The sequence below is a fragment of the Nelumbo nucifera genome, chromosome 3 (genome assembly GCF_055504915.1).
Source record: "Nelumbo nucifera cultivar China Antique chromosome 3, China Antique-T2T, whole genome shotgun sequence".
NCBI classification, from domain to species: domain Eukaryota; kingdom Viridiplantae; phylum Streptophyta; class Magnoliopsida; order Proteales; family Nelumbonaceae; genus Nelumbo; species Nelumbo nucifera.
In genome coordinates this window covers 41,094,336-41,122,264 of record NC_142651.1, presented here as the reverse complement: position 1 = coordinate 41,122,264, position 27,929 = coordinate 41,094,336, and the positions used below count along the sequence as shown (strand labels likewise).

Here is a 27,929-nt window from a genome sequence, read left to right as displayed (position 1 = left end):
GCCAAATTTTGTATCTGTGTTCATGCATATTGTTGGTTGAGTTCTCCATCAATTTTTTTTTCCCTTATAACACACCGTAGTCATACGGATTTGTGGAATTTATCAACCGTGGAAATGGGAATGTAAGTTGATGTAGGCGCACTTGGCCCGGACCAATAACATGCTTGCGCGTGTTTGGTGGTGGCGCCCAAAGCGGATTCAATAGGGGCGTGCGCGGAATAGGGATTGGCATACAATCCAGGACTAATGGTGCGGTTGCACGTGATGACCTTAGATGATCGAGCTCTATAGAGCCGGACAGCATCCTCATCATTCGAGCCCACCTACCTTCAGGCGGCCTCAAGTATAAATAAGGGGCAATCCCCTTAAGGTAAATATCTAGAACTTGGACTTAAGAACTCACAACTTCCTTTGTGGCCCCGTCTAAGTGTTTCCACCTTAGGCCTGATCCACCTTGCATTGCACCCGTACTAACGTGACAATTGAAGTCTCCGCCTTGGTTACCAACCCGAGGCCTTTGACGTTCTCCCTCCTTTACTCCTCGCAGGACCGGCCTACTAGCCCTCGGCCACCCCAGGCCTCGGACTACTTAGCCACTCCTCGGCTTGGAAGCAAAATGACACTGTTGCCCTCAGCCTATTTTGATCGGCAACAATTGGCGCCGCCTGTGGGAATGTTGCTAAGACTTCCCTCAATTAAAGTAATGCTCTAAGAAACTTAAAGACTTAACTCCTAAGCTTCAACTGACATGGTGAGAAACACCAGGAACACTCATAACCTGGTAACGATAGACCAGTTTCAAGTGGTCCTCGATCGGCTCGACAACCTTGCACAGAGGTTGGACGAGGTGGGGCACCCGGTAGGAGGCCACCCTCAAGGCAGCCGCCCCACTGGAAGCTTGGGGCTCTTTGGCGAGTGTGCATCTCCGGACCCGTTCACCATCGGCCCAATCGGATCCAACAGGGTCGACCCCTCAGAGTCCAACAGCAGTCGGCGTGCCAGCCAGTCGACAAGGACCTCCTGACCCCCTAGCTGAATAGGGGAAAATCCATACAATCTCGTGACTACCGCCGAGTCCAAGAACCACCACCACCGCCGACGAGAAAATTCCTTGGACGAAGGCGGGCGATTGGGCCACCATAGCCCCCCTTCGAGCGCCAAGGGTGATGCTGTGCCTCTCCCTCTCGCATCTCGGACCTTCGAGACCTCTTGAATGATAGGCAGACTAGAAGAAATGGACACACACCCACATTAAAGTACTTGGGGAACCAGGCTGACCACTACTGAATTCGAGAGAACCAGGACGGGACCCAGGCTCCCGTTGACCAAAGAATTGTCGACTTGCAAGCACAACTCGATGCTGTCAAGGACGAGCTCCGCCAAGTTAGAGAAAGCCGAGTTGAAGCCTTGGCCAACCAAAACCATATGTCCGGGAGGATGGTCGCCTTCACCCCGTACATCATCTCTGAGCCCCTTCCGCCGCACTTCAAAGCACCCACACTCGAAAGTTTCAAGGCGCTCATGCTCCTCTATGGGTACTTTGATGCCCTAATGTATCAGATTTTCCAAGCAACTTTCAAAGGGTCTGCCTGGCGATGGTTCTCCGGGCTCCACCCTTGCTCCATCGGTTCATGGGAATAGTTCGCCAACCTCTTCCTCGCCCACTTCATCAGTAGCAAGCAATGCCAGATGAGTGCCATATCACTAATGGCCATCTGATAAAAGCATGGCGAGAGCCTGTGATCCTACATCAACCGCTTCAAGGAGGAGCTAGAAGTCTGGGACCACGACTCATGGTCTCTATGCATGCCGCCATCAATGACCTCCTGCCAAGCTCAGCCCTCAAGTGCTCGGTAGCCAAGACACTGTTGAAGTCTAAGGAAAAATATTTTAAGAAGGCTTAGAAGTACATCGCCGCCAAGGAGGCCTCGGTCGGCGAATGCTAGGAAGGCTGACTTCCATCATAGAGGCCTGAAGAAGAAGAGAAGAAATGGAGACAACTGCAACGACAACAACAACAACAACAAGGACAACAAGAAGCCACTGGCCTCATCCCTGGCTTACAGCAAGTATATACCACTCAACTCCACTCAGATGCAAATCCTTATGCAGGTAGAGGAGGAGTATGTGAAGTGCCCCGAAAAGATGAAGAGGAATCCCAAGAGGGGAAACCCAAAGAAGTACTATAAGTACCACTGTGACACCGACCACGACACCGAGGACTGCTATGAGTTGAAAAATGAAATCGAGTCCCTCATCTACCACGGTCATCTGGAGCAATACGTGGGGGGTGAGGCCGTCACCTCGTCCTCACAGCAGCAACAACAATAGTTGGCCGACGTCATAGACATCATCATCGGGGGCATGGCCTTGGGTGGAGCCTCAACCTCGGCCCGTAAGGCCTATGCTAGGCAATTGAACATCTAGGGATCAGATCCCAAGAAGTCGAAGCAGAATGAAGCCCTTGCATTTATAGACAAGGACTTGAAGTGGATCTCAGTCCCCCGTGACGATGCACTCGTGGCACCTACCGTCGTTGCGAATTTTATGGTGAAGAAAATATTGGTGGACAATGTCTCCTCGGTTGACATCCTCTTCTATGATGCATTCGAGAGAATGAAGTTGGCACCCGAGCACCTCCATCCCACTGACGTGCCACTCGTCAGCTTCTCTAGGAATGTGGTCATACCAGTGGGAAGAATCACCCCGCCCATCATGGTAGGGATAGAGCCTCGGTAGGTGACAAGGATGAACGAGTTTCTAGTTGTAAAGATTGACTCCCCCTATAGCACCAACATCGGGAGGCCGACCCTCTACACACTCAAGGAAACCATCTCCTCCTACTACCTCACCCTCAAATTCCCCACCAAGCACAGCGTTAAAGTCATTTTGGGGAATCAACAAGTAGCCCACCAGTGCTATGTAGCACTGAAGGGTAAGAACAAAATAGCCCTACCACTTGAGGTCCTTGACCTCAGGAAGGAACCAGTGAGCCGAGGCCAACCGGCCAAGGACCTTGTCTTGGTCCCCCTTGACAAGGATGAGCCCGAGAAAATAGTCCGCATCGGATCCAACCTTCTCGAGAGAGTCTATAGAATTAGTAAGTTTCCTTAGAACTAATGCCGACGTCTTTGCTTGGTCTGCCGTAGACATGCACGGAATTGACCCTTCGGTCATTATTCACATGTTGAGCGTGGACACGAGCTTTAGGCCAGTTTGGCAGAAAAATAGGAACTTTGCACCAGAGCGATGGAAGGCTAGGAAATTGACAAGATACTCAACGTCAGCTTTATCCAAGAGGTATATTTCCCTAACTGGTTGTTCAATGTGGTTATGGTAAATAAAGCTAATGGGAAATGGCGGATCTGTATTGACTTTATAGACCTCAACCGAGCCTGCCCCAAAGACAGTTTTCCTTTTCCAAAGATAGACCACCTCGTCAATGCCACCACAAGGTATGAGCTACTTAGCTTCATGGATGCCTTCTCCAAATATAACCAAATCAAGATGCACCCCGAGGACAAAGAGAATACCTCGTTCATCACCGAGAATGATACGTGTTGTTACAAGGTCATGCCCTTCGGCCTCAAGAATGCTTGGGCCACCTACCAACGCCTTATAAAGAAAGTTTTCAAGCGTTAAATGGGGAGAAACGATGAATCCTACATGGATGACATGGTGGTAAAAATCCTGAAAGCTGACCAACACACCTTAGACCTAGCCGAGACCTTTGACACCTTGTAGAGATACAACATGAAGCTCAACCATAGAAAGTGTGCATTCGGCATCACATCAAGCAAATTCCAAGGCTTCATCGTCACACAACGAGGTATAGAGGCTAACCCAGAAAAGATCCAAACTATCTTGAATATGGCACCACCTCGATCGGTCAAGGAAACCCAGTGACTCACCGGCCGTATGGCTACCCTTAGCTACTTTATGTCAAAGTCGGCTGACCGTTGTTTGCCCTTCTTCTGAGCCATTAAGAAATTAAGGGACTATTAGTGGATGAAAGGGTGCTAGGTGCTGGGTAGCTAACCCAGTGTTGGTGAAAAAGGCAAACGGCAAGTGGCGCATGTGCGTCGACTACACCGACTTGAACCGAGCTTGCCCGAAAGATTGCTTCCCCCTCCCCAGAATTGACCGCCTAGTGGACGTGACCTCGGGACATGAGTTGCTAAGCTTCCTGGATGCCTACTCGGGCAACAACCAAATCAGGATGGACCAGTTCGATGAGGAAAAAACTAGCTTCATAACCGAGTTCAGCCTGTACTGCTACAAGGTCATGCCCTTTGGATTAAAAAATGTCGGGGCAACCTTCCAAAGACTTGTGAATAAGTTGTTTCGGCCCTTAATTGGCACGAAAATAGAATGTTATGTAGACGACATGGTCATCAAGACACAGTTTTCACAGGAATTAATACCAGACTTAGATTCTATCTTCCAGATTCTGCGTCAATTTAGCATGAAACTGAACCCTAACAAATGCGTCTTCGGTGTCACCTCGGGCAAGTTCCTAGGGTACATTGTCAACCGGCGCGGTATTGAGGCCAACCCGGACAAGATAAAGGCCATCCTAGATATGAAACCACCCCGAAAAGTAAAAGAGGTTCAGAGGCTAAACGGCCGCATAGCCGCTTCATGTGTGCCAACCTTAGCCCGGCCCGAGGAGGGTGAGGTCTTAGAAATGTACTTCTCGGCAAGCGACGAGGTGGTCAATTCGGTACTAATAAAAGAAGTAGATCGGGTCCAATGACCCATCTATTATGTTAGTAAAATTTTGTAGGGAGCAAAGACAAGGTACCCGCAGATAGAAAGGCTAGCATACGCACTGGTGATAACAGCTCGAAAACTTCGCCCGTACTTCCAGGCTCACACCGTCATCGTCTTGACTTACAAACCTCTGAGGCAAGTTTTACTCAAGCCCGAGGTTTTCGGTTGACTGACGAAATGGGCCATCGAACTCAGCGAGTACGATCTCCAGTACAAGCCAAGAACTGCTATTAAGGCCCAAGCCTTGGCATATTTTATCGCCGAGTACGCGTTTAGCCTCGAAGCCCCTGAGCCGGTCGAGCCCGAGATCCCCAGTTCAGGCGAGCTCGGAGCTCCCAAGCCAATAGAGTCTGAACCCCGTGAAGTAGCAGTCAGTGTAGCATCTCTCCTGGTTAGGCCAAATGCGAACTGGAATGAGGAGCCCTGGATCCTTCATGTAGATGGCTCCTTGAACCAGCAGGGCAGTGGGGTTGGAATAGTGCTACGCGGCCCGAGCGGAACGAAATTGGAATACGCACTATGCTTTGAGTTCGCGGCATCCAACAATGAGGCAGAGTACGAGGCACTGATAGCCGGGCTGAACCTAGCGCGCAAGGTCGGAGCAAAGCACATAGTTATCTGCAGTGATTCCCAGCTCGTGGTCAACCAGGTTACAGGCGAGTACGAAGCACGCGAGCTCACTATGATTGCATACTTGGCAAAAGTAGAGGAGGCTCTGCTCAACTTCCAGTCACACTTCATCAGGCAAATCCCAAGGTTAGAGAACTCTGAGGCCGACGCCCTGTCTCGGTTAGCCAGCACGAGTCACAATGCCACGAGAACTGTGTACATAGATGACTTACCTCGGCCCAGCATTCTCGATGGGGCAGAAGAGGTCGCTCTCGTCCTTGAAGCAGAGCCGAGCTGGATCGACCCACTCGCGAGCTTCCTGCTAGATGGAAGCCTCCCTGCGGACCGCAATGCAGCCAAGAGGGTGCAGTGCCAGGCAGCCAAATACGTCATAATAGACGAACGGTTGTACCAACGATCATACACGCTCCCTTACCTGCGTTGCTTGCGACCTGCCGAAGCCGAGCTCGTACTCCGTGACACTCATGAAGGTCTGTGTGGCGGACACCTGGGGGGCAGAGCCCTCGCCCAAAAGGCACTTCGACAAGGATACTACTGGCCAACGATGAAGGCAGAAGCCATCGAGATCGTCAGAAGATGCGACAAGTGTCAGAAGCATGCCAATATCCACCATCAGCCTGCTACCGACCTCAAGTACCTCACCAGTCCATGGCCCTTTGCACAATGGGGCATCGACCTTCTGGGACCATTCCCGCCAGCAACAGGTGGGAGAAAGTTCCTAGTGGTGGCAATAGATTACTTCACAAAGTGGATAGAAGCTGAACCTCTGGCAACAGTCACAGCCCGAAACATATAGAACTTCTTTTGGAAGAACATAGTATGTCGCTTCGAGCTACCTCGGGTACTGATCTCCGACAACGGCAAACAGTTCAAGGATATCAAGTTCCAAGAATGGTGCCAAAATATGGGAATTCGTCAGAACTTCACGTCGGTCGCACACCCGCAGGCAAACAGTCAGACAGAAGTAATGAACAGGGCCATCCTCCGCGGACTGAAAGCATGACTAGACCGAGCTAAAGGGTTGTGGGCGGACGAGCTACCAAGTGTTCTGTGGGCTCACCGAACTATGGAAAAAACCACCACGGGAGAGACCCCCTTTAACCTCACCTACGGCACCGAAGCGGTAATCCCGGCGGAAATCGAAATACCTACACTGCGACTAGAAGCATATGACGATCAGACAAACGGAGACGAGTTACGCACCAACCTCGACCTACTGGATGAGGTAAGAGACCTCGCGCACATCTGAACAGCGGCCTTCTAGCAAAAAGTAGCTCGCTACTACAACGCCAGAGTAAAGAAGAGGAGCTTCCGCATCGGCGACCTAGTTCTCCGTAAGATCATGGTACTGGAAGCCGGCGTGGGCAAACTCGGACCAAATTGGAAAGGACCCTACAGAGTAAAGAAATCACTCGGGGGGAAATACGAGCTCGAAACCTTAGAGGGTAAGCAAGTACCCCGAGCATGGAACATCGTCAACTTAATGCGATACTACCTATAGACCACCAAGCGAAGTGGATAAAATCGCCACCAAAGCCTAAGGGCTAGGATGCCGAGCTAACAAAGGAACCTCGGCACAGGCAAGCAAAGAAAGCCAAAGGCAAAACAGAGACAACGAACTAATTGGGACATCGACATCTCAGAGCACCAAAACAGGCCGTGCGAGTGCGGTAACCCGGGTAGGAAACAGATCGGACGTATGGTCAGTTCGGAAAATATGGGAGAAAGAACAACCAACACTTAACCAAAAGAAAAGTCATTCCATTTCAAAGTAAGGTAGTACATTTCAAAAAAAAAAAAAAATTATAGGTCCGGAGCTATTTCTTCATTTTCAGAAGGCACTTCAACGATACCCGAAGGCCTTGCCTCGCCCTCGGAGTCTAGCTCACCATCAACAGCATTGGCCATCTCCTGAGTTATGCGCGAAGTGGATATGACACTAATATCGAGGTCGGGGTACGTATTCCAGATCATCCACCGGCTTAGCTTGAAACCCCTTCGGTACGAATCCACCATTAGGTCGTCAAAACTCGGCGAGGCGATATACTCATCAACAACCTTTTTCTTGGCATCTTCAATACCTTGAGAAAATATCTGTTCTCTCCCTAATGTCCTCCTGAAGGTATTCGACCTGATGCTGCAAATCCAGCCTCAGGTCCGCCATGTGCTTCACTACGACTCCCATGGCCTCGGCATCTCTCTGAGACCTCGCCTGCCTGGCCTCTTCAGCATGAGTAGCCACCTCAGCAGCTCGGGAAGCCACCTCAGTAGCTCGGGAAGTCGTCTCAGCAGCACGAAGAGCCTCTTCAGCAGCTTGCGCCTGCCTCGAGCTCCTTTCCACCTGGGCCGCCAAGGCGTGGATAGAAGAGTTCACCTACCAAAAAGAACGAGTGAGTAACAGCACGACAAGAAGGATAAAAGCAAAAGAGCTCGATAAAAAGTCTGACTTACCACCATGGCATGAGTAACAGCACGACAGACCACCTGGTGCAGAGGGAGATCAGTCCACGCCGTGATCTCCTCGGGGAAAATGGCCTCCTTACTCTTCTGAAGAGCGTAGGTCGGCGACAGCACACTCCTGAATTCCCCTGGGGCCCCCGAGCCCGAGGGCACAGCTCGCGTATGAGCAGACCCAGAGTAAGCAGAAGCACCAGAGTAGGTGGGAGCCCCCGTGTAAGTAGTCTCAGCATACGGGCCCTCTGCCGCTTCTTGCATTGGAGGAGCCATCTCGGGCTCCCTGAGCGGATCCCCCAACGGGTAGTCCGGTACCTCGAGCTCCGCATCCCGGGGCAGCTCGGCGCGAGTTCGCTTGGCAACTCGCTTCCTCCTCTTCATGCCTTGAAACAAGCGCCCACTACGAGTCCCTCTTGAGTCCATCACACCTGCAAAAAAAAAAAAAAAAGAATTCGACATCAGAAAAAAGCCAGACAGAGCAAAATAGAACCTCCAAGTAAGGAACCTACCCGAACTCAAGCCGGCCGCAATGAGCTTGGCCTCTGTCAGATACTGTTGACACTTTAGCCCAAGCCGCGCCCATTGCCGGAGGCCCTTCACCGTCTCTTTGTCAAGCGTAACACTGGAGTCAGGGGCGGCCACCCCCCACCCGGTCTGAAACGGCCACCCCAGCACACTTCGCACCCCAAAGTAGTTCCACTTCCACGCGGGACCTTGTTAGGAAGATCATGTAAAAGCTTAAAACCCGGGCGAGGAGACAGGTAATACGCCCACCTACGCCCGGGGAGGAGACCCGCTTGCTTCTTAAGCATTAAGACGGAAGGGAAGATCTCCAAGTCTAAAGGAAAGCCCTATTCGCTAAATAGGGAGATTGTCCCCACCAAATTACGAATGGAGTTCGGGTGAAGTTGGCCGACCATAACGCCGAAGTGATTCAAAACCTCGACAAAGAGGGGATGGAAAGGCAATCGCAGCCCCGCAGCAAGCTGATCACGGAATATCACGATCTCATCAGGACCGTGTTCCCAAGGAAAGCTACCCGAAGGTATAAAATAAGCGTGCTCCCCAGGCAAATTGTAATAGGCAATAAGGGATTGGAGTCCCTCAGGTGTCATGGTCGAGGGGCCAAACTTGTCTAACGTCCGACCCCGACGAGAGGTGGATGCCAAACTACTCGAGGCGACTCAACCTACGGGTTCGAACTCTTCCTCGAGCTCTACCTCCGGCTCGCTAGGACTATCAGGGGATGCGACTCGGTTCGTAGAACCTGCATCTGACCCACTTGAAGAACCGTTTGAGCATTCCGAGCTAGACATCGAGGAGAAAAGGTGGATTCCAGGAAGGTACTCACCCGGAAAAAGCTTCAACAAGACTACGGGAACTTGAACGAGCGAAAACCTGGAAACGCGAACTGAAAGCCTGGGCGCGAGCTAAAACTTGGACGCAAGTTCAAGAGACGGCACAGAAGTGAAGGCGACTGGGGTCCCCCACTATTTATGCCCACAGTGACCAAGAAGCAACGGCACAGATCAAAGCCAATCCGACGGCCCGCAGTCGCGCTGACCGCACGTCCCCTAAGACCGAGACGTGATTGGCGCACGTCTTTTTAAAACTGACAGAGCGCCGGCGCACGTCTTTCTAAAACTGGCAGAGTGCCGACGCACGTCTTTCTGAAACTGACGGAACAACAACGCACGTCTCCTCACATTGAAAGCGGCAGCGGCACGTTTTCAAAATTTGAAAGGACGCCTGCTGTCACGTCTCCCAGCGGTGCGCTTTTTTGATTTTAAAATAAAGTGCACGTTGTCACGTCTGGCAGCATTTATAGGCAGGTTGGCGCGTCTTCCATCTTCTGGGCGCTCAAAGAAACTAACCCTGACAACCCACCTCGCGCTATCATTCAACCGTGATTCGAAGTACGGGACAAATCCACCTGCCACCTTGCGAACTCCCCGCGCCAAGGCAAGACCCTTAGCACGAGGAGTGGGGGGCAATTGATGAAGGAAGATTTGGCCCGACCTCGTAATCACTCAACACGTGGCAAAGGCAAATAGATCGGCACAATAGCGCACCCAGGGCACAAGCACCAGAGGGAAGAAATCAGCAGTTCGAACTCCCTACGAGGAGCCCGACCTCCCTACTAAGAGCTCGAGCTCCCTACGAGGAGCCCGACCACCTTACTAAGAGCCCGAACTCCCTACGAGGAGCCCGAACTCTCCCTTTGGCCCCGAGCCACATAAAGCAGTGACCCGAACTGGCCCGCCTCATGGCAGTTCGGGACACTCCCCTATCCGAACTCAAGACTTCACCTCGTTCGCCACTCCAGCACTTCGCCTCCAGGACGCCGAACTGAGCAAACGTACCATACCTGACACTGAGGAGGTCCGTATCCAAGGGCGGCACACCTGACTGACTTGGATCTGACGCTTGACAGCCGCACTTTAACGGTCACCTACCACCGCCACCTGCCACCGTCATCGCCAGTCGCAGAGACGGCTCCGAAAAAAGGGAGCAGTGGCGGTTCTATCCAGTAGAGGGGATGACACCCAAACTGGCAGGAGACCAGAGGTAATCATACCCAACCTGACAGAAGCTTAGGAGTGAGTGTGCGAGGTGGCTATAAAAGGCTCCCTACCCCCAAGAACAAGGTACGTGAACTTTGTGCCATCTGGTTTTATCTTGCCTAAGAATTCTAACTTGAGCTTCGGAGCATTCATACCGGGTTCTCCCCGGAGCTTCCCCATCTTCTCTGTTTCAGGCTCCTTGTAGCTCTGTCCAGAGGCAAGGTCGTTGACAGCTAGGACCAGCCGGATTGCGCACCATCACCATCCTTAGATCTACATTTAGATCCAAATCCAAACCCAGATCCACACCCTAGGTTGGCCTATAACCCATCCTTAGATCTACATCCAGATTTAAACCCAAACCCAGACTTAGATCCAAATCTAGATCCACATCCTAGGTCGGCCTATAACCTATCCTTAGATCTACATCTAGATCCAAACCCAAATTAAATCCACTCTAAATCTAGATCCTAGACTCATCACCTAAAGCCCAGGCTCATGTTCTAAATCAGTGATCCAGATCCACATCTAGACCTATATTTTAAATCTTAGATCCAAACCAGACCTAGATATAAATCCATATCGACCTTGAACCCAAACCCATGCTTAGATCCAAACCTAAATCCAAAATCAAACACATTCGAGATCCATGAACTAGGTATAGACACAAACCCGAAGCCAACCCTAGATCCATAACCTAGATCTAAGACCCATGACCTAGGTATAGACATAAGCCCACACACAGCCCTAGATCCATAATCTGGCTTCAAGATCCATGACCTAGGTATAGGCACAAACCTAAACCTAAATCCTAGATCTATAACTTCGGTATAGATGTAAACCCAAACCCAAAACTAGATCCAGACCAAGATCTAAATCCTTAGATACCTATACAAACATAAAGTCAAACTAGATCCAAACCTAAACCTAGACCTAGATACAAATCTTAAATACAGATATAGATCTGTATCCAGATCCGAACCTAGTTCTAGATTTAACCCAAATATGGAAATTAGACCTAAATTCCAAGTCCAAGGCCCAGATACACATAGATTTAAAACCTAGATCTAGAAATAGATCTTAAAGACAAACCGAAATCTAGATCCTAAATCCGAACATAGATCCAAACATAGATTTTGATCCCAAATCCATGGCCTAGAGCTAGACCCAGATCCTAAATTCATGACCCAATATAAACATAAATCCAAACCCCAACCTACATCTAGATTTGGATCCTATATCTAAACCCAAATGTGAAACCCGTGTCCAAGATCCATGACTTAAATGTAGACACTAATCCATACTTAGACCCAAATCTAAATCCTAGAGACCAACCTAAATCTAGATCCTGGGACCTAGTCTCGAATCCCAAGTCCATGACCCATATGCAAACCTTAATCCAAACCCAGACCTAGATCAAATTTAGATCCTAGATCCAAATCCAAATCCACATCACAGACACATCACTTAGATCCAGACCTAGATCCTGGGACCATGACCTATTTACAAACACTGATCCATACTTAGATGTAGATCTAAATCCTAGATCCTAACCTAGATCCAGGTCATAGATTCACCACCTACATCTCAATCCCATGTCGTAGATCCATGACTCAGATCCCTGACCAAGATCTTAGAATCCATCACCCATATCTTTGATCCATGAACCAAATACAAATATAGATCCAACCCCAAACCTAGATCTAGATTCTAGATCCAAACACAAATCATAATCCTAGATCCATGACCTAGAGCCGGTTCTTGGATATTGGTAGGGGGTTGAAACATGCTTAATTGGCAAGTTTTTTTTCTTAAATGATGGGTTTTTGGGGCGGGTATGGGTTTTGAAATTCTGCAATTTGTATGGATACAGGTAGGGTACAGTTTTAGGCTAAACCCGACCTCCCAGACCCATATATTGTTGGAAAGCATAGAAACTTTATGTACTAGGTATTGAATTCAATAATATCTTGAATTAATTTATGTGAAGGATAATTATTAGTTTGTGTTTTCTACATGTTTTAATCAAATAATTAGAAATCTTGATGTTTATTTGTGTTATTTTACTTATTTATTGTTTATATATGACAAGAAATAGTAGGAAATTACATGCAAGTTTTAAACCCAACCCACTTCTACCCTTGAATGTAAGGAGGATAAGGTCGGGGAGGGTTTTGCACTTTCATGTGCGTGGAGAGTTTGGATTCTCAAAATCCAACCCGTTATGGGTTTTGAGACAGGTATGGATTGGGAGAATTAGGGAGGTGGGTAGAGTCTAGAATTTACAAAACCCTCCCTGAACCCACCCCGTTTCCATCCCCTAAATTTAAGTTCGCACAACTAAGCATGGATTCCTGCCCATAGCTAATGTGTAACTCGTTCATCTTTTGCTAACATAATACGTTCTAATAATACTCTACCAACATAATCAGATACCCATCTTATACATGGTGGAGTCCGGCTTCCATTAGGATAAAGCCCATGTGCTTTATTTCATGGAGAGATATTCCCAATGCAAGATTACAAGAGATTGTAAGATCATGTTGACATATGCATTTTCAATACGTGCTCTCCCACTTCAACGATTTAGGTGGTGTGGAAGCACCATGAGATATTGCGTTTTCAAACATGCCACCCCAAAACTATTAGTTTGGTTGTGTAGACCAAACCATAGTATATCGTGGATTGGTCTACACCACAAGGCAAAATATCATCCACAAATATTTCTCGTGGACAGTCCATTGCTACCATGGCAATTTATCTCCAATTTATTTCTATACTTTTCACACTACTCTATAGTGTGTCTTCCGATGCTTCGCACTATTCTCAACATATTACCGTTGCATTTAGGGCTCATCACTATGAAGTCGTGTCTACTACCTCTCTATCTCACATCGGGCACTACTGCTACTCCAAACACCATTGCATCATTGGACCATCATATGTAAGCATGTTTTTTAAAACCAGACCGAACCAGATGGTCGAAACGGAAAATCGAGAACCGGTTAGGTGACCAATTCTGTTTTTCCCCAAAATTGGATTTTTGCTAAGAAAAACATTGATTTGGTTAACAAACCACTAACCTAGGTGGTTGAACCGTTCAAACCGTTCAACGGTTTTGACCATTTTTTAGTTTTTAAATTTTTTTATTTTTTTGTTAGAATGGTTGGATCGTTTGACCTGAGAACCAAACCCCTAACCAGTTCGTTATTCGGGTCGGCTTTAAAAACCATGTATGTAAGTGATTCATCTCTATTTTCCACTGTCATTTTGTTTTTATTTTTTTGTGCAATATTTCCCTTTTACCATTCGGTTTCATTGATCATTACAAGGCTTGTCGCTGCTAATCCGTTGCTAAGTAGAAGCTCGCCATTGTTCACAATTTCCCGCCGTTGGGGATGTAAATGAATCAAATTGAATTCGAGTCAAGGTATATCCGAATCCAATCTGACATTGTTCATTGTAGATTCGGTCCGATCGGATATGATAGGCAAGGATTTGAATTCAAATCCGATCAAGAAGTCGAATATTTGGATATGATCCGATCCGATTTGTTTTCTTTAAAAAATAATAAATTACTAAAAATAAATAATTGTACCAATTTAAATAAAGAAAACAAAAGATATAAGTATTCTTTAATTATTTTCAATATATATACATTTTTATAAAAAAATAAATAATATAAGAAATTTACAAAAATACAATATAAATACTATATTTATAAATAAATAAATAACATATACATATGTCTTATTGATAACTCTGCATTTTGATGCCTTAAGGGCATCAATTCAGGGGTATTTTCGGCCTTAGAATAATCAAGATATGCCATTTTCCCAGTAATGCAATGTTGTGGCCTCTGAGGGTCTTTGTGCAAATTCTAGGAAAAACTATGGAGTTTTCATGGCTGAAATGCAAATTTTGGGAAGCTGGTGTGAAGTCCAGCTGAGAGGGGATGTTTTTGTGAAAAACAGAAAGCAGGAGGGAGCCTCCTAGTTGCTAAGCCCAGTTTGGCGCCCCTCCTGTATTAGCATGCTCCCCACGCATTAGCAAACCCTAGGGTGCCTTTTAACCCACTCTTTTCACTTTTAACAAACCCTAACCGCCCCTAATTGCTAAATCCTCACCTTCCATCCCTTCTAATCTCCACCATCCATTCTAGGGCACTCTCTTTTTAGCATTCCAACCATACGAGCCACCTAACTTCTAATCTTCACCATTCAGCCCTTAGCCATTAAATCTCAGCCTTACATAATATTGAGTGCCTTCTCCTTTTCTTCTCAGCCTTAGGATCACCTTAGAACCATCATAACCCTTCATTCTAAACCCTAGGGCACCCATATTTTTGCTAAAACCCATTTGCCACCACCCTTTCTCTCTATTCCCAATTGTGTCCACCATTCTCTATATAAAGAACCCTAGGGGCCCTGTAGAAGGGGTTGGTCAATTCACTCAGTTCACAAGTCTAAGGCTTCTTTAGGAGTTCAAGGGTTGTAGAAGGGGAGGACGCCCAGCTCTTGTCAGGAGGGGTTCCTGCAAACTGTTCAACAATTCTGCAACTACTATCATTGGATCTGATCAACCATTCTTTTCTTTTCTGTTATTTTTATTTCTGCAATCTTTTAGATTTAATTCTTATTCGTTTCTCTGTTTTGTAGATCTGAATTCGTTCGGTCCAAGGCTAAGGTGTCTTGAGGGGTTCGAGGGTTATAGAAAGGACGGACGCCCAATTCTTGTCAGGAGGGGTTCCTGCAAGATGTTTGGCTGATTTGCAGATACCGCCACCATATCCGGATTCTGGATCGTTTTTTTTTATTTTTATTTCCTTTGTTGATTCCCATACTTTATTAAATTTTGATTTTTATTTATTGTCTTGTTTAAATTCGAAACATTTAATTTCAACAATAATAGATTTTATTTTTGTATTTTTTGCCATTCACGATTGCATTCTCTTGTATGGATCTAAGTATATATTAATTTTTCACTTGCTTCCCAGTGGATACGACCCATTCTCACCCATTTACTACGTTAGTAGTTGTTTGAGAAATGATAAAAATTATAAATGTTTAAACTGGTGTTCTAGAGTGTTTAACGATGCGCTTCCGGACACACCAATTATATATTTATATAAAAATATATAACATATATATCGGATTAGATCTTCTTGGATCAAATAGGGGTGATCTGAATCCAATCCGATTTATAATAAGATCCTATTATTCGACTTGAAAATCTAAACAAGGGTGATCCGAATTCGACCAAATTTGATCAGATCTCGAATCAAATTGGATCATGATCTGATCCATTTGCACCCCTACCCTCGTTATCTATCGCTGTAACAACTATCATCACCACTGGTAAGAATTTATGCACCTGCTATTGTAAAATTAGCTAGATTTTGTGAGAAGCATTCCTAATTTCCCATTACTGTCATATATTGTGTACTAACCCATGTCATAACTAAGATACATTGAATCATAACACATGTTGTGGACTGAAATGTAACAAACCTAGTAGAACACATACGGAGGTGTGGTGTGGTTCAAGGTTCAAAATATGGAGGGGCATATTGGGCTTTTTTATACTTGTTGTTTTACTTTTTTTTTTCAAAACTGGTTCAAGGGAGCCAGTTTAGGACCCCTCCATCCCCTGAACCAGTCAGACCCCCGATACACCCATTGTAGGGGCATATCGGAAGGGATCCAAAACGATACATATTGATCGATACGTAACGATACTTTGAACCTTAATGTGGTTCAATCTACATATTTTTATCCATAGTGCAAAACAACTACCTTATTAGGGGGTAGTGTGTTTTCATCCACACAATGTGGTTCAATCTACATATGTGTGTGGATGAATATGGTCCACAAATGAATCAGAGTGCCACTCCCACTAATACATCAAGTCCGGATAATGTTGTCTCCACATCCTATTACGTGTGGTCCACAAAAAAAAACCCTAACCGCTTATTTTTCTTTCTTTTCTTCTTGTTCTTGTTCGTCTGCTCCTCTTCATTGAGCTTACAGTAGCTCGGCTATAAGCCCCTAACAGTCCTCTCCTCTCCAACCCGACCCTCCGGTCTCTACCTACCCGACCAAAGAAAAAAGAAGGGGGCTTTGAAACTCGAAAAGTTCAATGGAAAAAAAAAGGCAACAATGACGATGTTGTTTGTGTTACAGGTGGTGCAGGATATATCGGGTCTTGTCTTGTAAAGAAGCTCTTAGAGAAAGGATATACTGTTCATGCTACACTGAGGAACTTGGGTCTCTCTCTCTTACTCTCTTGTACTTAATATGTGTGTATATGTGTATTCATTGATGTATTTGATAAATTTGATTCAGATGACCCAATTAAGGTAGGCCTTTTGAAGAGCCTACTAAATGCAGACACTAGATTAAAGTTGTTCAAGGCCGACATTTATAACCCCCACGAGTTTGAATCAGCGATCAGAGGATGCAAGTTTGTTTTTCATGTGGCTACGCCCTTCCAACACATCGCCCACAGCTCTTCGGTATCTCTCTCCATACTTGTTCCTCCTTTCCCTTCTTTTCAATGTATTAGACTGTTTATCTCTCGATTAAAAATAGTAAGTTAAAAACAATAAAAAAAAAACTGTGGCTGATTTTTTTGTGCTTTACAAATACAAATCACCAATATTTGGGCACTCTTAAGCACTGAGAGGGTGTTTGACTATGTAGGTTGTTTGTATGTCATTCCATGGTTTTAGTCTAGAAATCAGTACCAGTAAAATGACCATGGTTTTTTCGAAATTGTAAATTTGAGTCCCACCTGAATTTAAAACTCCCAAAAAAATTACAGGTGGCTTTTCGGTGTAAAAAAAATGACAAATTCAGGACACCCTTGTGCTTTTATACCAAGTTATTCATTAATACAATTTTAAGTTAGAATTTTGTATTAGGATTCCCACTGTTTATTTAGTAGGAATGGGATTTCGATTCTTATTTTGGGGCCATTTCAGACCTTATTAGGGATGCAAATGGATAGGATCGGATTCAAATCAGGGTATATCCGAATCCAACTCAACAGTATAATTAATAGATCCGATCAGATCTCACAAACACTGATTTGAATATTAATCCCTTAATAGTGCCAGTATGCAAATTCAATCTGATTGTATTTAAAATCTAAAAACTTAAAAAATATAACAGTTTACACAAAGAAAAAATAATACTATTTTATTCAACTATTTCCATTATATATATATACATGTATTTTTATAAAAAATAAATATTATAAAAAATTACAAAAATGAAATATAAACATATTTATAAATAAATAATATATATATTATTTACAAATAAATACATATATGGATTAATTACTTATATGTACCCTATACATTTGGAGTTCAAATCAGCCCCCCACAACGTCCCATAGCACATCCCCACCGTGTATTGGCCGGGAACACCTCCTGATGATAATACCAGATATGATGAAGTCATCGTTGGAAGATGTTTCCAATACACGGTGGGGATGTGCTGTGGGACGTTATGGGGGGCAATCTTGTGAGGGTTGATTTGATCTCATACATTTGAGAAACTATTTATACACCGTTTATAACCATTAATATCTTACTCCAAACGTTTTCATAATACCACTATTACCCCCAAATCTATGACAAAAAACTAAAACAGAGGGTCCTACTGTCTACTAGAAACAACATTGTCCAACTGGAATTAGGGCCCATTTGGGTCACCGGAATGGGGGTCTGGAATTGGAATCGGAATGGACTATTCTGATTCCAATTATTTGGTTGGGCAAAATCGGAATCTCATTCTCATTCCTGCTGAAATGACATTCTCCCATGTGAGGGAATGGTCATTCTCTGCCCTTTCCTTAGAAATGAAATCCTATTTCTACTGATTTTTATTTTCATTTCCATTCCTGTCTGAACCAAACAGACTATAGGTGTGAATAATTCCGATTCTGATTCCAAAAGATTCTGATTTTGATTCTAAATTCCACTGTATCAAATGGACCCTTAATATTGTCATCAGACAAGACATTTCGCTGAAATGGTTGTCCATATATTTGTTTAGATAAATAATCTCTAAAATCAAATAGCTTTTCCATGTTTTCTAAAATAATTGCAAAAATATTTACACAAAATTCAGTTTGCCAGCTTCTCAGTTTTGTAGTGATTGTGCATCAAAGGAGTTCAAATCAGCCCCCACAATATCCCACAGCACATTCCCACCATGTATTGTGAACATCTCCCGATAATGACATCATCATCGGAAAATGTTTCCAATACATGGTGGGAATGTACTGTGGGACGTTGTAGGGGACAATCTTGTGGGGGGCTGATTTGCTCTCGTATCAAAAGTGTGGAATAATGTTCCACTCTATTGTTAATCTCCGTTGCTTCATAAAAAGCTTTTTTTTTTTATCGGAAAATGAATTTTCACACGTCTAGGATTAGAAGCAACAAATTAATTTGTTCATTTAAATTGATTGTTATATAGTTCTGTTGGGTACCATTCTCAAAGGGGATAGACAAGTAGCCAACAGATAAGTGTATTGAGCGATGAGAGTAGCGGTGTTGAAATTGCTAGCAGCCCCAGGTGTGCTTCTCAGTGGCCCAATAGTGGAGATTCATAACAATGAATGTCTGAAACCGAGACCGAATCAGCCCCACAAGATTGCCCCTACTGTGTATTGGGAATATCTCATGATGATAAATTAATAATACCAGAAATGATGATGTCATCATTGGGATATGTTCCCAATACACGACCAAAATGTACTGTGGGGGGCTGATTTGAATTCTGGTGAAACCATGTTGTTAGGGTAGAAACAGCTCCCATTTGCTGTGATCATGCAGTCATGCCGCAATCGACTCCAGTCTGTGCACAGTTGTACTGGATATTGTTTTCAATCTTGTTCTCATCCATCTGAAAATGATCATTTTCACAGTCGCATTTGCTTCATATTAGGAATGTTAATGCATGGCCCTAAGGATGAAGGAAAAGAAGGGAAAAAAAAAGAAAAAAAGAAAAGAGCGAATGGCATATTTTAAAATTTTAATCAATAGTAAGGGTAATTTTGTTATGGACACACTGCCCGGTAGCGCACTGCGGCGCAGGCATAGGCAGCAGCATGCACAGTGGGCCGCCCAACAGCATGCAGCACGCACTGCCCGGCAACGCGCAACACGCACCGCCCGGTAGTGCGCAACACGCACCGCTCGGCAGCGCGCAGCATGCACCGCACGACAGCAGAACGCTCCTCACGGCAGCAACACTGCGAAATGCGCGCACCGCCAGATAGCAACAGTAGGACGGGCCCCACATGACAGCTAATCAGGGTGGGCTCACACTTATCTTACCACATCAGCTCTGCCTGCCAACTCGCCGCCAGCTACACCATTCCTTATCCCTTATCCCTTATCTTATCTTATCCTTATCTTTATCTTAAGTAAGAGTTGTGTTACCATTAGGAGTAGGTAATTAGGAGTTTGAGTTCAAGTTGGAGTTTGAGTTTAATTAGGAATTTCCATCTGTAATCTCCTATTTAAGGAGCTACGAATTGAAATAAAGGCATTAAGTTTTTCAGTCAAGAAAAGAGTGAGGAGAGTTCGGGTGGTCTCTTGAACAAATCACCTTTAGGGCGGCAAGATAGGTTCTTCAAGGAAAGGGAGGAACAAGGGAAAATATGAGGTTTTCCTCGTGGACCGACCCGTGATGAGATCCTATTCGCGGGCCCATAACAAATTTGGTCCTTTTAAGTTTTACCGATTGGAAGCAACATTTGAAAGGTGAAGAAGGTATATATAATTTGTTTTTAAACGTTATGGGTATATATAAATAGTTTCTCAAATATAGAGGATATATATATGTAATTAACCCTAAACATATTTATTTATACATATAAACATAAATATGTTTAGATTGGATCGGATAGGGGTGATTCAAATTCGATCTGATTTTCAATTAGATCCTATTATCTAATTCGATCTGATCCGGAAATCTGACAAGAGAATATTTGAATATGACAAAATAGGATAAATTAATTTTAAAATAATAGAATAGTAATAAGCTAATAAGAAATAATAAATTAATAAATTATTAATAAAATAAAATAATAAAAAATTATTAAAATAGTAATAATATAATGATGTATTAATAAAATATTCCTAAATTAATGATAAACACTAAGATATTAATTATTAAATACTAATAAAATAATAATAACAATGGTACTAATAAAATAATAATTATATATATTCAAAAAATATTAATAAATAAATAAATAGACTAATACAAAATTGAAAACTTTTAGTTGATTCAATTCCAACTACTAATGAACCAAACAGCAATAATCATAATCCAATTTCGCTTCCTTATTAAATCAAACAGGCATTAGGAATAAGTGATTGTAATTCCGATTTCGAGGGATATTTTATTCTAATTTCGGTTCCAGTCCTATTTGTGAACCAATGGACCCTAAGTTTCTAGCACAAGAGTTCCTCAACCGTGCCGCTAGGGGCCGTGCCATCCTCCCCAATGGAAAATTTGGGGGTCGGCCCGGCACGGCCCAGGCCCAAGCGGGCCCGTGCTGTGTCATGCCGGTGTGTAGGCCTGGGTCGGGTCGAGCTGCAAGCCGTGCCGTGGGCTTGGACCATGCCGGGCTAGGTCACAGGGCAGGCCTTGGGCTTAGGCTGAATCGGGCTACACTATTTTTTTTTTTAATTTTGATTTCTTTTCTAAGTAAAATTGTAAAACTAAAATATTTAACTTTCCAATGAACTTTGGAAATTAGGAACTATTTAAAAAATTAAGAAATGAGAAGTCTAAGTTATTTAATACATAAATGAAACAAAAAATAACCAAATTGAAATAAGAATGATGGAATAACAAATTGGAAGAAAAATATGAATTTTATTTCATTTAAATTTGAATGGTACAAATTAGTGAATTACAAATACAATGATTGTATCATTGCATACTTGGATGAATGAAATATAAAAATGGAATAAATTAATAAAATATAAAAAATAAAAAATAGTTACAAATTGAAAATACAAAATTACATTTTTAAAAAATTAAAAAATATATATATATATATATATCAAATAAATTAAATAAAATTTAAAAATTTTACAATAATTTGAAAAAATGAAAAATTCTACAAGTAGTCAAATGTCCGATGTTGTATCATCATCTACTTCGGGTGAAATGTCCGATGTTGTATCATGCCCTCCCTTGTCTTGTAATCTATCTTCTGCATCTAGCCAATCCTTGAAGCAGATGCACATCTCTATGCTCTCATCGTTCATGCAGCTTCTTTTGTCATCCAGCACCCTGATACCTGCACTAAAACAAGATTCCGATGGAACTATAGACACCAGAGGGTTACTAGATCACGTGCCATTGCGGCGAAAACCGAATAATTTTTTGAATGTTCACTTCACCAGGCTGAAATATCAAAATTATTCGATACTTCACCTAAATTAGAAAAATTTACTCGCAAATAAAAATTAAGTTCAATAAATGAACTTGTTGTAGAACTAGCAGATTTTTGTCTTCTACTTATTAAATAAAAAAGCTTTTCTCTTCTACTACTGGGCTCAAAGTCAGAAGGAGAAGAAGAAGAAGAAGAACATCCTACAACTTTAGATTCATACAAACTGTACAATTCAAATAATAAATTATTAAGTAAAATATCTTAGCCATCTTTCCTAATCCTAGGGTCTAATATTGTAGCTAAACAATAAAGGGGAGAAATGTTCTCCCAGTATTTTTTAAATTTATTTTCCATAATTTCAACAATACATTGAAATTGTGGATTATTTCTATAAAGGGGAGAAATGTTCTCCCAGTATTTTTTAAATTTATTTTCCATAATTTCAACAATACCTTGAAATTGTGGATTATTTCTATATTTGGCAAAACAATCACTAATTACCATTAATTGATATGGTAAATTACAACTAGTTGGATAATAAATTTCAGATAATTCATTTGTTACATTATAAAAATGTTTTAAAAAATCTTTTATACAGACTGTCATTTCCCAGTCTTCCTCAAATATCATATCATTATGCATTTTTGAATTATAAAAATCAGAAAGAATTTGTTTATAAGATATACAACTTTCTAATATAGCATAGGTAGAATTCCACCTATGCTTTACATCTAATATAAAATGTTTATATCATTATTGCTAGCATTATCAAAACTAACAGAAGTAATATCTAGGCCACTATTTCATAAGCATGCAAAGTATTTAAAATACTTGCAGAAATAGCTAGGCCACTATGTGGTCATTCAAGCCTAGTAAAACTTAAAATTCTTTTATTCAAAAGTCAATTTTTATCAATGAAATGGCCGGTAACACAAATATAACTAATATTAAATTTGGATGTCCAAAAATCCGAAGTAATTGCAACTTTAGAATTAAGATTTGCTAATAAAGAAATTAAATTTTATTTATATGAATAAAAAATTTTTAAAGCATCAGTTCTTATAGTATTCCTAGAAACTTTTTTATATTGTGAGTTTACAGAACTACACAACCAGTTTTCTAGATTTGGATCTTCAACTAACATAAATGGTTGTTCTGCATGTACAATATACTTAGCAAGTTCTTGTCTCATTTTTTCTTGTGAATATCTAAAAGTACCAAAACTAGTCCCCCTCCCAATCTGTGTTTGCATTGTTTCTCTCCCTTCATTTTCCTCTCACTCATGTGTGAGCAGATGTTTGCTCAAATGACCCGTACCACCTTTGCTACAATAACTAAAGTCTTTCCTACATTTTTGGCAAACGACCCTTTTCCCCCTCCCCTCAATATCATCTACTTTGAAAATTTTCCAAACTGGGCTACTCAACTTAGAAGCCCTATTTTCTCCCATAGTACTACTACTACTAGGGGTGAGAGTTCCACTTCCATCATCATCAAACACATCAGTGCTAACACTAATACTATTGTGATGCGATTGAATGTCATCCATGGTAAACATGTTGGGGAATCGGTTTTGAGAAGGGTCAGTCATTTTTTTTTAATTCTAAAAATATAAAAATTAATCTAATTCGACTTACCCGGATTGCCGGTTCAAAATCCTAACTTGATTTCAATGGTTGAAGCATTTCAACGTTCAAGCCTCTCGCATTGAGATACTTGAGCTGGTTGAGCAAGCCTTCTTCTTGTTGAAAGTCGAAACTTCGATAAAGTTGAGACTTGAGAATTGGAAATGCAGAATCAGACAATCAACTAATTAGAATTTCTCAGATTGCAGATAATTGAGAATGTATGAGTATGAGAGAGAGAGAGAGAGAGAGAGAGAATTAAGAGAATTGTTGAATTGGTGTGATGAGAATGGTGGAGGACAGGGCTATTTATAGGAATTGAACATAATTCAATTGCCCAAAATACCCAAAAAACTATCTGTTGTTTAGTTGTTGGGAGGGGTATTTTGGTCATTATGAAGTTACTTATAGCTGTTGGGGGGCATTTATGTCATTTTTTCAACCTCCCATAAGCAAAATATAGAAATACCTCCCTAATATGGTTGTTTATAGCTGTTGGGGGGTATTTCTGTAAACCCCCCCAAAAGCTGAAACTAGCCATTGGGCCCCTTTGGGAGGGGGGCCCAACGGCTATATTCCCAAGCGGGCTGAGCGCGGCCCGTTACGGGCCTCGCGGGCCGTGCTTCGTGTCGTGCCGTGTGCAGCACAGCATGGACCTCCATACCGGGCTTGGCACGGCCTGTTAGCCGTCATACCGAGTCCGGCCAAGCCGGTCCAAAATCGTGCCAGGCTGCAGGCGACCCAACCCGATTTACACCTCTAATTAAAACCCACTAACAAAGTAGCTATTAAAAACCCACTAATCAAAATGATTATCAGAAGCCCATTTATGATTTCAAATTTAAACCCACTTGTCTTCTTTTAAAATTATATAATGCTTGGGGCATATCTTGAATTGCACACCCATGAACATGGATAGGTTGCCCAACCAAATCTTGTGCTTTTTTGTTTTATTTTCTATATAATTTTCTTAGTTTCTTATTACCAATGGATTCACGACCACATTTTTGCACAATATTTTAAAACTTGTTGAAACAGTACAAACATACCTCAGAAGCAGCCGTGGCTGGGGTGAAGGCCATCATGGATTCCTGCGTAAGATCAGGAACAGTGAGGCGTCTCATCTACACTGCTTCTGTAATGGCTGCATCACCATTGAAAGAGGATAGTACCGGCTTCAAATGCTGCATCGATGAGTCCTGCTGGACTCCTTCCAATCTCTCATTTGCATATTGCAACGACTTTACACTGGTGAGTTCACTCCTGGCCTGACTGTATTTCTTTTAACACATGAGGATTGTTCTGTGAAAGCCAAACTCTCCTCTCACATACATTAAAAAGGATACTGGTTCACTTTAGGTCAATCTGTTAGCTTTTTGGATTTTGTGAGGGGAAAATTAGTCAATAGGATTTTGATTCTTATTAGCAAAAAGCCTCATGTTTTTTTTTCAGATTTATGTGAGGTCTACAGGAAATTTATTTTTCCTAGATATTATGGGTAAATGATGATACCCATCTCGCAGTGGATAAACAACTTTTTTCACTTAGAGTGAAGTTGTCAAAACTTGAATAGGACAAAATTGCCCCCTTTAATAATAATTTTTTTGTCGCTAAAAATGTCATTATATACATTTACCCCGATAACCTAGATATATAACATACCGTAAAATGAAGGAAGCCTTCAATGTCTTAAAATTGGTAATTGATGGATGATTAGTGGTGATGTTTGTAGGCATATACACATTCCAAAACACTAGCAGAAAAGGAGGCATTGAGCTATATTGACAAGAGCAGCGATGGATTGGAAGTTGTAACTCTTCCCTGCGGCCTGGTTGGAGGAGAAACACTTCTTTCTTACATACCTGTGAGCGTTGGAGTACTCATCTCACAACTCACAGGCAACTTGGATGAATTCAATACCCTTTTATTTTTACATGAATTGTTGGGTTCGGTTCCCATAGTACACGTTGATGATGTCTGTGAAGCACACATCTTCTGCATCAATGAACCCTCAATCCAAGGTAGGTTTTTATGTGCAACCGGCTGCCTTACAATTGCAGAGATGGCCAATCTCTACCGGGAAATCAATCCCCAACTAAGTGTTCAAAGAGAGTAAGACCTTATTCCATATCCTTTAATTTTTATCGTTCTCTCAGGTCTATGCTTTCTCGTTTCTCAAGCTAATTAGATTGCTGTGGAATTCCATTTCAGATTTATGGAAGGACCGGAGAGAGGAGGTATCAGGTTCGGTTCTACAAAACTGATTGATATTGGATTTGAGTATAAATATGATACAAGGAAGATATTAGAAGAGAGTCTGCAGTGCGGAAGGAGGATGGGCATTCTCAATTAATGATTGTTTCTATGTCCCATGTTTCTGTCTCTTCTCTGTTACCAAGCGTTGATTGGCGTTTGATAGAGATATAAGACAGTTAGACAAAACGGATGGTACTTAATTAATGCTTTACATTTTTTTCAGTTACCCTTAATTCAGGGATCGGGTTTGGAGTAAAATGGAATCGGTTGTTTGAATAGTTTTCGGGTCAGATAGTTCAACTGTTTGGATCAATAGCGGTTCGAAAACATTGATACTGACCTGGTCCACTGTTGTTAGGACGTAGAACCACATAGATGGAATGGGCTCTCATAGAGTTCAGATCTGCTCCTCATAGAGAATGCCTCACATCGACCTCATAGCACGTTCCAGCCATATATCTGAAACATCTTCAAGATTGTAAATTTTTATTCATGGAGAGATGTTTCCACTTTCCAATGCACGACTAAAACTTGCTGTGAGATTGATGTGAGGCATGCTCTGTCCAGAAATTCATATCCCCCATAAATTGGGAATGTTTTCCCATGACAAGCATGGAATATGTTCCCAATGCATGAAAACGTCTGCCCATGTAGGGGTGCAGCTTTGGGAGGACTGAGGAGCCCATCCAAACTCTTCCCATCATTCAGATTTCAGAATTTACTCCAGTTCATATGCAGTGCCAAGTTTGGATGGGCTCTATGTTTCCATGCATGACAGCATGAGAACATCTCCCCATGTGAGGTGCGCTTTGTGGGGGCCAATCTGAACTCTTCCCATGAATTCAAAATTCACTTCAGCCCATATGTGGTGCCAAGCTCGGATGGGCATGGGCATGGGCTCTCTAGAGAGCGTGCCCCACAGTTTATCTCCCTTGTGAATTCAAAACATCTCATCAAGAAAAGTATGACAAATGTTCCTAATTCATGGAGGGTATGGGATGTGAATCCAGATCTCCTGCTCATACAAATTCTGTTCATATTTATCGCAGCCATATATGGAGAATATCTTATCCTCTGCATAGTATTATGTAGGGGGAGATGTTCCCAATTCATGGGGGATAGTGTGTTGTGGGTAGACATGGACAGGATTCCCGTGGGTAGGAGATCCGAACTCGGTGGGATTTAGGGTGCATGTTGGGCATGCTCTGTAGGGATTTCATCTAAATCTGCATAGGATGCCAGATCACAACAACAATAAATTAATTGATACCTCAGAAGCATGTGCTTTGGCTCCTGTTGAGTCACTTGGCTTGTGAAGTGGCTTTCTTCTTCAAATCGATTTTTTTTTGGCAATTCTATCTATACTTACCCACATAATATGAGGAATATTTCATCCTCTTACATGTTACTATACATAGAACGATGTTTTCAATACTGAAAAGATAGTATTTTGTGGATAGCCATAGGTAGAATTCTTGTGGGCTGGAGATACGGAGTCCTTTTCTTTGGGGCGTCTTTTTAACTGCAGTTGTAAATGGGCCAGATGGGTTCATCTCGATAATCCAATGCTGTTCCGATAAATCCCCCTTTATCCTGAACACAACGCTCAGATAGTATCCGGAAGATGGGCCTCTCATCAAGCCCTAATTTTTCCCAGATTCATAAAATATTCTGATCTCTGATTTCATGCTAAGGATTGTGTGCCTTGTATAAAAACCATTGGATAGGAATCTTCTGTCTCATTTTATGAGTTCAAGACCCTACCATTGCCTCAGCAATGTATCCTCTCATCCCACATAGTAGAAGCCTGAATCAGAAGAGTTTTTCTGAGTACTGAGGACAGCCTTGACCAACTAGATTTTTCTTTTTAAATCTTTCAACCTTCCCTGATATTTCTTATAAATACCAAAACCTCACGTACTCCTTAAACCTATAATTTAAAAAAAAGGAATAGAATAAAGAAAAAACCTATTAAATGATTCTCTTGTTAACTTTTTTAACAGGAAGGGAAAATAACAAAAATGCCCTTCAAGGGTTTTGAATGCTTGAACTAGAAACCAAATATGCCCTACCTTTGTGGATTGATCACCTAGTTCATGGGCATAGCCAATTAAATGATGATACAAAATCCAACATTTTTTTGAAGCCTACAAAATGGTAAATGGCAATTTTTCCGTCTCCACCGAGTACTTGGGTT

The 27,929-nt window shown here is 42.7% G+C and overlaps 1 protein-coding gene across 1 annotated transcript; it reads left to right on the top strand.

The window, feature by feature from the left end:
* The first annotated feature begins 12,645 nt into the window (after positions 1 to 12,645).
* Positions 12,646 to 25,965, top strand: LOC104604093 (NADPH HC-toxin reductase 1-like). The gene is made up of 6 exons (XM_010268322.2): positions 12,646 to 12,661; positions 16,466 to 16,687; positions 16,766 to 16,935; positions 24,515 to 24,727; positions 25,209 to 25,588; positions 25,688 to 25,965. Exons 1-6 carry the CDS (start codon positions 12,646 to 12,648, stop codon positions 25,827 to 25,829), a joined length of 1,143 nt encoding a protein of 380 aa, XP_010266624.1. The 3' UTR covers positions 25,830 to 25,965.
* Positions 25,966 to 27,929: the final 1,964 nt, after the last annotated feature.

Bases quoted from the DNA above. Each gene is read 5' to 3' on its own strand.
- LOC104604093 (XM_010268322.2), top strand. The intron at 16,936-24,514 runs GTATCTCTCTCC...TTGTTGAAACAG, and splicing joins ACATCGCCCACAGCTCTTCG to TACAAACATACCTCAGAAGC. The intron at 25,589-25,687 runs GTAAGACCTTAT...ATTCCATTTCAG, and splicing joins CAACTAAGTGTTCAAAGAGA to ATTTATGGAAGGACCGGAGA.